Genomic DNA, 11603 nt, shown 5'->3' on the forward strand with positions numbered 1-11603 from the left:
AGCATCCAAAATCGGTTGCCTCGAAGCGAGAGCAAACATTATGTTTGAGCAAAAATGTGGCGTGATTTCCCCACGGAAATTGATGACGGTGTTTGCTGAGTCGCAAACGTGTTGTTGGAGTTAAGCAAAGCGGCCGAGCACCCAGGAGCCCACCTACAGTGAATTTGTCATTTCCAGTCTAAACGTGCGGATAAACAGAGTCAAGCTAGAGGAGGAGTAGTTGGTCGAGGATATAGGGGATATGAGAACTGGGCATTCGAGATGGGTGAATGGCGGTGGGTGATGGAAAGGGGAAGAGTGCGGGGTAGAAGAGGAGAAGCTCGAGTTTGGCCAGTGCCATTTGGTTCGTATGTTCGATGGCGCGTTTGTTTGCATGGATGTCAGCAGCCATAACATCGAGGAAAGAGGACTATGAAAGGGGGACACTGAATTCGAGATACACAGCGGGGAGAGCGGCAAAGGAGGAGGGAAGCGTATGGTAGGCAGCATCGGAGTCGACTGCGCAGTGCGTGTCGCTTTAACAAACCGGAAGTTACAAGCGATGTAATGAAAAACGACAGGACGGAAGTAGCAATGGGACACCCACACTACCCATTCTATAGAGTCTATAGAGTAGAGAGCCAAGGACAGCCAGGAAAGTTTTGTGCGTAGCCTGTAGGGGATCAGAACTCCCGTATAGCGGATTGGGAGTGCGACTGGGACTGGGACTGGGACTGGGACTGGGACTGGGACTGGGACTGGGGCTGGGATTGGCTGGACTCTCGAAGTGAGTGAGTTTGCCTTAACATCGCTGGTATTTATAGACAATTGATTCGTGATTGTTGACAGCGTCCAGCGTCGCGTGGAATGTCATGAGTTTCGCCAGTGCCAATGCCAGTGCTATTGGTTAGTCTGCTCCCACCTCCTGCTGCTTCTGCTGATCGTTCCCTGTCAGAAATTCCTCTGCTGAACACAGAGCACTGAGTTTTGTGCACTTCGCAATGTTCACACTGTGCTTTGGCATTCTCTTCGTTGCTCATAAAAATGTTCCGAATTATGTTCGACCCCATATGTCCATGACAAGTGCAATTTTTTTGTTTAACAATTGACTTAGCACTCGCAGTCATTGTAAATAACAAAATTCTTTCGAGTCTATAAATTACATCAGAAAATCTAGAAATATGTTGCCCCAAGTTTTAGGAGCAGTAGAGTCCCAGCGGGAAAGCAGGAAAGGAATCCAAATGCGGGTATTATTAGATTATATTCAATTTTATAACATTAAGATGAGTTCTGCATTCTAAAGAGTCAGACTCACACTGTCCCAGAATCGAATTCAACTGATGATGATCCAGAATACTTTAAGAAACGCACTGGTAACATAAATTGGTTCGAAGATATCTGCTTCTGTTATCTATTTTTATGTCGTATATTAAAACTTGTGCCTATATTTTTAACTAGTGTAATATACTATTTGTGTGAAGGAAGAGAAATATAAAAAGATATAAAATCACGTTCAAAAAACTTCAATAAAGTGTGTTAAGTTTAAACCATTTACATTTTTAAAAAAAATATTAAAATTTGTTTTTTAATATTAAAAAGTTTGCAAAATAATATTTCAAATATAATTTTCAAATTAATAAGTAAGAAAGCGCCTCGACAACAGAACTGCTCTTTGCCATATAAAATATTTCTTCAAAAAATTCTACAATTATTATCAGTAATATACTGTAAGTCTTTATATAGGTATACAATAATACGACCATATGGGCAGCAGGAATAAAAATTCTGATTTTCACGTCCACAAAATGTTAAAAATGTTACTTTATTTTTAGTTTGCAAAAAAATGATATGCGTGATAAAAAAAAAAAAAAATCTTAAAACATGAATTTTTGATCGAAATAAATTTTAAATAAGTAAGAAAGCTACAGTCGAGTGTGCTCGACTGTGAGATACCCGCTGCCTATTTTGAATAAAAACAATATATTTTGCGGTATTATTCTCAAAACATACCAATTATACTACAAAAATATTAAAAATATATTTTGGTGTATTATTATAAAAATATACCAAATATACTAAAAATACTAAATATATGCCAAATGGATATAGTACCGCAATCAAATCATAGATTGCACAATATACCGGATTGTCAGCCAAAGCAACTAAGACCCCTAGTAAGTAGGCGTTTTTGCCCATACAAAAGTATTTCGCAACCAAATTTTCAGGAATCATAACTACTATAGTTATTATTGTATATACCAAATTCTAGCTTTAAAATTACGCTTGTTTTTCGATTTTTTGGATTTGCGGGGGCGGAAGTGGGCGTGGTAAAAATTTGAAACAAACTTGATCTGCGTGCAAACATAACAAATGCTGTTGAAAAAAATTATAGCTCTATCTCTTATAGTCTCTGAGATCCAGTGTTTCATACGGACAGACGGACGGACACACAGACGGACATGGCCAGATCGCCTTGGCTGTTAACGCTGTTCAAGAATATACATACTTTATAGGGTCGGAGATGCCTCCCTCTACCTGTTACATACATTTACATTTAAAACCTTTCTACCCTATGGGTAGGGTGTATAAAAAGGGTGTTGGCGATGTTAAATCAGTAACAAGATTTCGACTTGATTAAAGAAGTTTTTTATCTTAGAACTTATTTTTGGATATATATTTTTGTTGGTTGTTGTTGTTTTTGAGTAAAATTGTATATCCAAGTAGTCAGCTAGCTAAATTGATTAGCTATTAGAAAAAATAACAAATTATATTTTGGGTAAAACTTTTTAAAATATATAATGTCTGAGAAAACTGAGGAAAATTCACTTGCGTCACCATCTGTAGATATTTTGGGAATCTGTAAAACACCCAAACAACTAGAATCTCTAATGGAGATCAGTAGTAGTTCAGTCAATTCGAATACTACTGAACTGCCCCTGTATAGGCAACAGGAAGTGGAACGTATCGTTCAGAAGACTCTGAAAGAATTTAAGAACAAGGGATACTTTAATGATATAGACGAAAATAAGCTAATGAGTTTAATCGTTTCCAAAGTCTTAATAGAGCTGCAAGTCAATGATCAATTGTATGATGAGATGCAGGGCATTAAACAAACACTAAACTCCTACATCCAACACTCTAGGGCGGTGAGCGATGATATTGCTGAGATATTTCTAGACTTGCATAATATCTATTCAAAACTAGAAAAGTTTTCCAACATTGATAAACGTGAAAAGCTCTTCAAAAGTGAAAAATTGACCAGACGGATACAAGAAGCGGAAGACTACCTAGAATCTAAAAAACACTTTATTACTAATGATGTCCCCATCCATCCATCTAGCACTTCATCCAACTCCAATGTCGCATATTCAAATAATAGTGAGGAAGATGTAATATCTAGCGATATAAGACAAGCTGACAAAGAAGTCTTTCTTACAAACATGCTAATGGTAAAAAAGTCGGATTTTTCCGTTGGACTCAACCAAAATAAGCAATTCTACACCGATGCCGAAAGAGTGCTAAGGACTCAAAACAGCCCCCAATAAGAACACCGTTAAGGGATCCTTGTCAAAATTTAAATAATAATGTGAGGACTTCCACGAATAATTAAAGACACACTAAAATCTTTATACGTGTAACTTCAACCCATATCGATTTTGTGCCGCAAGAGCTTAGTAAACAATACAAAAGTGCAAATTTTTTGTGGCAAACCACTTTGAATCACTTTTCCAGCTGACAAATACTTTTTCACCTGAAATGTATCTGTCTCCGTATCTGTCTCATTCGTTTATGGCTGGCAATTTGCATAACGTCCGCATCTCTGCCAAGCATTTCTTTCCGCAGTTTTCTTACATTCCATTAGCTGTCCTCACTGTTGCTCCACCTTTAGCAACAAGTCGTTCAACTGAGCTCAATTGTTATGCATCCAAGAAACTCAGCAAGAGTAAATTAGTATCATTTACAAACAAAAATTAAATAATTTGTGGTTTACAAATTATAAATACAAGTAATATTTATTGATAATTTAAGTAGATCAGATTATATTTCTGCGTTCTATGGTGAAATTTCGAAACTATTTTTATGCTTTATTTTTAGAGGACATTCAATACGTCAGCAATCGAAATAACCGACATCTTTATAGATTGCGGATCACACTACATAACATATTTTTTATAACGAATTTGTATTGGGAAAAAATCAGAATGAAAACTCTTTCATCAACAGATTTATTTTTATACCCGCTACCTATAAAGTTGATAGGTATGATTACTTTGTGGCGGCTGGGAATTTATATAAAAGGCAGATGGACAAATCTTGAACCCTATTTTATATATTCTTGATCTTGATTTTGAATGGTAACTATAGTCTTTATGATTCCTGGTTGCGATCAGAAACAAAATATAGAAGGTATCTAAAAAATTCTTTTGTATGGAGATAACCCTTATTTACTAATAGTCTTACTTACTTTGGCTAAGAATCTGGTATATTTTGCACTCTATGGTGAATTTTAAATGTAATGGTATATAAATATATCAATTACAGCGTTTGGTAAAATTAAGAATTTTCTAGGTGTATTAATTTAGTATATTTTATTCAAAAAGTTACACTCGAGCGTACTCGACTGTGAGATACCCGCTACCCATTTTGAATAAAAGCAATATATTTTGCGGTATTAATCTCAAAATATACCGAATATACTGCCAAATACTAAAAATATACCAAATGGTATATCGATATAGTACCGCATTTAAGATATAGTACCGCATTTAAGATATGCCATAGACGGCACAATATACCATATTGTCAGCCAAAGCAACTTAGACCCTTAGTAAGTAGGCGTCTTTGCCCATACAAAAGTATTTCTTTAATAACTTCGACAATTTTTATCTTATCGCAACAAAATTTTCAGGAATCATAACTACTATAGTTATTATTGTATATACCAAATTCGCAACTCTAGCTTTAAAATTACGCTTGTTTTTCGATTTTTTGGATTTGCGGGGGCGGAAGTGGGCGTGGCAAAAATTTGAAACAAACTTGATCTGCGTGCAAACATAACAAATGCTGTCGATTGCTCTATCTCTTATAGTCTCTGAGATCTAGGTGTTCATACGGACAGACGGACATGGCTAGATCGTCTCGGCTGTTGACGCTGATCAAGAATATATATACTTTATAGGGTCGGAGATGCCTCCTTCTATCTGTTACATACATTTCCTGTCGGTACAAAGTTATAATACCCTTCTACCCTATGGGTAGCTGGTATAATTATTGAAGTTATTAAGAGACAATTATTAAAATAATTTTTTTACGACAAAAAATGGCTGCTGCACTCGGGTTTTAGTTGCTTAGGTGGACAATGTACTCTCGTGCTCTATTGTGTAATTACAATGATAAATGTTCCAAATATAGCCTTTTTGGTAAGAATAAGGCATTTATTGAAAATGGATGAGATAAGGGTGTTATTGTTGAAATTTTATTGCTGCACTAAGTTTTTGCCGACTGAGCCTAATTCGATTAGCGATATCAATGAGAATCGGAGGTTGAGGGAAATAATTGATTCTAGCCAATGCTGCTGTGACAATTAATCATCACAGTGGCCGGACCATTTGGTATCAGAGGAATACTCCGTTGGTTTCTCTGTGGGCAGGAGAGTTGCCTATATCACATTTATTGTCAAACAATTGAAGCTCGATGTCTGTGCTTGGCCTTTTCTATTGTTGTCTTTTTACTGCTGCGCCAGGCAAGTTGGGTGCACTCAAAATAATAACACAGCACATAGCACTTGTGCCGACGGAGGAAGGGAACCAAGCTACTCGAAGGGAAGGCGACGAACAACTAACTGCAGTCCTGTAATGGCAGCATTTACTCAATTTTAGTACATAGTAAACGTATTTCTTTATGGCCCTGAGGTTATTTGTGCAGTGTTCCACATTCTTAGATCCAGATCCAGATTCAGTTCCCATTTGCCATCTCTCAGTTCCAGTACTCCCCTCTTCTCTCTTTAGCCAGTTCCATTCACATTCGCAAACATAAAGGTACTATATTCTGACACAATATAAACGAAGTTCGTTTCCTGAGTGGCCATTTAACTGCGAGGCTTTTCATATGTCTGTCCGAGATCTTCCCTCTCCCCTAGAACAGGGTAAAAGCCTTTTCAAATTCTCGCAGACAAATATGATAAAGTATTTGTTGGCTGCTTTTACTTCTGGTTTTCTTTTAATTGCTTTGAAGTAAACACTGAGAATGCCCCTTGGTACAGTCATAAATAAAATTGCCATTTGCCAGGAGTTTTTCTTCGCTACCGAATTTAGAACTCCGATTCCTGCAAGCCTTAAAGCATCAATGCGAGTATGAGAATGCATTTATATGTTATAAGTGTGAAGGTGTTACTAAATACATTGCTTTTATTTGCCTGATTACATATTTACTAGTCCGCTTATTGCAGTAGCATTTGCCAATCCTTAAATTTCGTTTCAAAATAATTTACAGCAGGGATAGTGTTGTCTCCTTGCGTGAAAAAATAAGAGCAGCTTATTAAAGTCTGTATTTTTTATTAAAGATACCTGTTACTACTTATCTAATTCTACATACCTAATAGACTTTTTACTAAATTTGTTTTAAAATAAATTGCTGAAAACTCATTTCACATATAAACAACTTTTTTTATTATTTTAAAATGACTTCAATCTCAAAAAATATTTTTCTAAATTAAGAAGAGAAAAAGAAAACAAATTTTGAACTTATTTAAAATTGCAAGCAGATTTTGTATAGAGGATAGAAGGATCTGTCTATCTTTTAGTTGCTTTGGTTGACAATTTGTGTTTTTCCAGGGTCAGGATTAGGTATATTTTTGTATTATATTTGAAAAATAATATCGTATTGTTTTTCCTTAAACAAAAATGAGTTGTTAGTATCTGAGGTCAAGCACAGCTCTCTTACATTTTGTTTATTATTTTTAGTTATAATTACATAAATTGGGTATTCCAAAATTTTGTTTTTATTTGAGCATGCGAAAAATTTTATGTGTATATTTGTATATTTGTTTTGTATAGCAGGTAGTTAACAAATGTGCTACTGAAGCATACAAATAATTATTTCGACAGTAATACAATTTTTAATTTAAAAAACAAAGTCTGCGCTAACCGCCAAGAATTATAAATCTGGACTCACTAATCAATAATGCAGTAATGGTAGAGGACAGATCTTCTTCGAGATATTCTTCATTTTTTGACAATACTGTGTACTGTTATTTGTAATTTGTATTTCTTGTAAGTTCCAACAACAAAATTAATAGCATTTATTATTATATTGTGCACTTTATAAGAAACAAACAAGCTGCAGTTGGGTGTTCTCGACTGTGATAGTATTCTGAAAATTTACCGCATTAATATGCGGGAAAAAATACTAATATAGCAAAGACATAGTACACTGATATACTACTAGATTGACAACCAAAATCAATGAGACCCGACTACAAAACGATTTGTTAAATTTATATGATGGCAACCAATTTAGCAGATGTAATAATGACTATAGTTATAATTGTATGTACTAAGAATTGATTTCAAGGGTCTGAGTCTCAGGGCTTCATACCAACAGAAAGATATATGGACATGGCTATATCGAGACTCTGATCATAAATGAATATACTTTATGGGATCGAAGATACATACACACATACATATGTTCAAGGTACATTAATATTATACCTTGTTATGTTTGCACACACATCAAGTTTGTTTCAAATATTTGCAACGCCCACTTCCGCCACCGGAAATTGATAAAAATCGAAAAATAAGAGTAATTTTAAAGGTAAAGTAGTAAATTTGTATTATGCTAGGGAATGTTTTAAGTAAGAGATCTAACGGTCTTTATTTAGAGCTTAACATCGTAGAAAAATTAAAATTGATATTAGAGTCCCGAAAAAATCAATTTTATCTTTAATAGTCATGACTTTTTTTTTATTTTTTTTAAATTTCAAATCGAGAAATATGTATATATAATTTTTTGTATATTTTAGTTTTATGCATTTAAAGAAAATAATTTACAGCCGAATGCACAAGGAAAGATATTATTAATGGAAACAAGGAGTAAGAAGGAACTGAAATGTACGAAGGTAAAATGTTCCATACTTTGACTCGCTCTGATATTACTCCTTTTGTTTCGAAGATACAAAAACCGATTCTGCTCATCGTAGTGCAAATTAGCGCAAAGGCGCCTCATTTTGACCTGATGCTGCTTGAAATGAGCACGAGGCCGAGCATGAGGATAAGGATGAGGACGAATAGGCACGAGAGATTGTGGATAAAGACGCTGGAGAGAGCTCGGATAGCAGCTTTGCCGGAGCAGTGAATGTAATTACTTTAATGTGACCATTTGCCGAGCTGCTGCCCGTGGCACAGATAAAGATAAACTTTTGCAATTACAACGCGGCGCAAACGAAGCAGAAATACAAAGCACACAGTATCAACTGATGGAGCTGACCAGACCAAGTCACACCAAGTCAAACCCATAGCTGGGAGTGTTGGAAGAGTTTTAGAGTGTAAAGCGCAGCTCGATAGCATCAAATCAGTTTCTTTTTAGTGTTTTTTTTTCTAGTTGTTTTTTTTTTTTGCTTTTTCCTTCAACAGCGGCTAATTAGCCCGCTCTTTGCAACTCTGATGGAACCCCAGCCAGAATTGCATACTTAAAGTAGCGTCACATAAAATTATACTCACTTAAATGAACTCGAGAAGTCTTTAAAATCTTTCCAAGTTGAAAATTTATCAGAAACAAAGGAAAGCAAATGAAACATATGCAAAAACGTAACAATTATGACCAGGCTCAGCTTGGCTTTGGTTAAGTGACCCTCACTTCACTTCAACTTTTGATGACTTTTTGAAAGTTTTATGTTTGAAACACACAAATTATACGGTAAGCTCGTTGTGGTAATTTGGACAAGGCATTGAAATATCAACAGATTGTTCGAAATTGCCCAATCAAACTAAACAGATTGCTTTGCTTCACCTCAGCTGTTACGCTCGACAAATAAGTAAGTTAAGCTTCCATTGTCATCTGAAAACTACCGGAAGTCTAATTCAATTAAAAAGGAGAAATATGAATAGTTTTTTAATAGACATTTACAATAAGTTTATAATGTTCAAAAAAGTTTGACTGCAATTAATCAAAAAAAAATTAAGAAAAAATGATGTTTACGTGCTTGCATATGAGTAAGATAAAATATTTTTCAATGTGTGAAGGAGTTTAAAGCTCTCGAATTTTCGGAAAGCGCTCTTCTTGCCGTTAGCGGGTTCGAACTACGGCAGAACAGACAAGAAAAAATAGAAAAAAAAAATGGTGCAACGAAGGATATTAAGCCTGTGGTCATAAGCCATATGGGGCTCAATGCGGCATGGCTTTAAGCATCCGAGTTGATAGTATACCCAAAGTTGGCAAAGAAAGGCAATGGCGATGGCGAGAGTTTGCTCTTCGTCACACTTAAGAAGATTAAATACCAGTTTCGTTAGTTTAACAGACAACTTTCGCGGCGCAAAAGAGTTTTACATTTGCGAGAGCATCTCACGGTCTGCCTGGACAATCACATATTCGAGATGTGCAATAAAATCATTTCTGTTCTTGCTCTCCCAGAGGTAACCGAAAGTAAATGAAACAAAAGTCAGGTGAGATGATGGTAAGAAATCCTCTGTAAGAAATCCTCTTCTTAGAATTAACCACTCATTGGCTTTAGGAATTACCCCGACAATTTATACATATATAGACATTTGGTTGTTGGAAGTTTTTCTTTTTTTCCATGTTGTAAATAATGTTTTCCACAATATTTATTTTTTAGAAAAGTATAACAAATAAATATTTTTCTAATAAGGAAATAAATTAAGTAAAAGTAGTATAAGGATTACACGACTTCAGCGGGGACACAAACCTAATAATTCTCTTGGGCGAAACGAAGACATAGGAATTTATTTATGGATGTTATGAATTCAATTATTTTGTAATGAACTACTACTACTACTATGTAATGAATAGCAATAATACTTAAACAAAGCTTTCAACTTTTAATAATAAAAAAAGATTAGAAATAGATTATAAATTAGTAAGACCGTTTCTAATTTTAATTCAATTTCTGTAAACATCATATTTAGATTAGATTAGATTTTTTATTTAATATTTACAATTTAGTTTACTTTTTTAAATAGAACGTAGTCTTCAAGATTTTCATTTCCATTTGGCGTCATTCTGATGTGACTCTTATACAAAACAGTGGCCGGCATTTTGCCATCATTGCTGATACATTTGCTGTTGCTCCAGTTATACAGTTATATGCGACAAGTCTTGTCCTACCGCAAGCAAAACTTAGTCGGTGTAGGAAAGCCGATTAGGAACGATGTCGTTCCAATGTTTCTCTTTCTATCTCCTTTCTGGCTCTCTTACTCTTGGTTAACCTCACATCTGGCTTATTCAGCGCGCACGAACGCTCTCTTATGCTGACAAAATGTCAGACACACACACGTACACATCGTCGGTTTCTCTCTCGCTCTCGCTCTCGCTTTCGCTCTCTTTGTATGTATGTCGCTCTCGCTCTTGAATTTGCTGTGTCAGAGCTTTTGATGGGTCTCGTTTGTAGTTTGGTTCGGCAGTCGAGTTTATGTCTTCATCGAAGGGCCGCATTTGAAATTTATTTGCATGCCGGTCAGGCCGGCGGGCAGCTCTATAAATTAAACATAAATCAGTTGCACGGCAAATCATTTGATTTCATTTCGAGGGACCCTTTAACTAACTTCTCCGTCCTCTCGCATTCTCTCATTCCCTCGTGCACTCTTCGCCCACACAGCTTTCGGAGTACGAATAAGAGACAGGCCGCAATTACACAAAAGACGCGACTGTCACGTATTCCATGCATGGTCGAATCTGAATGCCAGCACCGAAATTATTCGTAGCAATAAACAACAACAATGCAATGCGACAATTGGTTGGCAGGTCCCCGAGCCCAAGTCCGAGTCCCAGTTCGAGTCCCAGTTCTAGTCCGAGTCTGTGGCCGAGGTACGATTAGAAAGGAGTAGAATTGTCGCTCGTGCCGTCGCTGAACAAAAAATGACACAAAATTGATAAGCAAATAGCCATTTAATGGACTTGAACTGAATAGCAAAGTACTCAAAATGATTAGCCGCGAATGAGTACACCCCGGCTCACTCCTGAGGAACGTTTAAAGGTTTGGCGTTTTCAACATTATGAAAATCGATAAGAAATTGAGCATTTTCAGTCCCCTGGTATCACCCAGCTCACCTCAATAAACGCCTTGCACCACCACAACCCCATCACTCTACAACCCCAATACGACGACCTGCTTACACGACGGACACACACACGCACACACATCGATAAATTTTACGACACATTTTCCACTAAATTTACGAGTTGCCATGCCAAACTTTAAAGAAATTCGCGGACTGCAAGGGACTCTAGAGAGAGGGCTGTGTGTCAAACAGAAAGGAAACAAAACGCACGTGTGGTTATAAAAATCCTAAAGGGTTATCTTGTTTGACGGCATAGCGGGTCGAACAGGCAGCAACAAGAGCAACAACAACGCTTAAGATATAAAGGGTAAAGTCAACTCAAGTCAAAAG

General features: G+C 36.2%; 1 protein-coding gene across 1 annotated transcript; it reads left to right on the forward strand.

The window, feature by feature from the left end:
* Nucleotides 1-2696: 2696 nt before the first annotated feature.
* Nucleotides 2697-3309, forward strand: LOC133850299 (uncharacterized). The gene is made up of 2 exons (XM_062286353.1): nucleotides 2697-3125; nucleotides 3184-3309. The coding sequence occupies exons 1-2, from the start codon at nucleotides 2778-2780 to the stop codon at nucleotides 3235-3237; spliced, it is 402 nt and encodes a 133-aa protein (XP_062142337.1). The 5' UTR covers nucleotides 2697-2777; the 3' UTR covers nucleotides 3238-3309.
* The last annotated feature ends 8294 nt before the right edge of the window (nucleotides 3310-11603 follow it).

This window comes from Drosophila sulfurigaster, chromosome 2L, assembly GCF_023558435.1.
Source record: "Drosophila sulfurigaster albostrigata strain 15112-1811.04 chromosome 2L, ASM2355843v2, whole genome shotgun sequence".
Classification (NCBI taxonomy): domain Eukaryota; kingdom Metazoa; phylum Arthropoda; class Insecta; order Diptera; family Drosophilidae; genus Drosophila; species Drosophila sulfurigaster.

What these genes read in the sequence shown, in the direction of transcription:
- LOC133850299 (XM_062286353.1), top strand. Translation starts at nt 2,778, where the DNA reads ATGTCTGAGAAAACTGAGGAAAATTCACTTGCGTCACCATCTGTAGAT. An exon ending in ACATCCAACACTCTAGGGCG is followed by an intron (nt 3,126 to 3,183) that starts GTGAGCGATGAT and finishes ATTCAAAACTAG; the next exon opens with AAAAGTTTTCCAACATTGAT.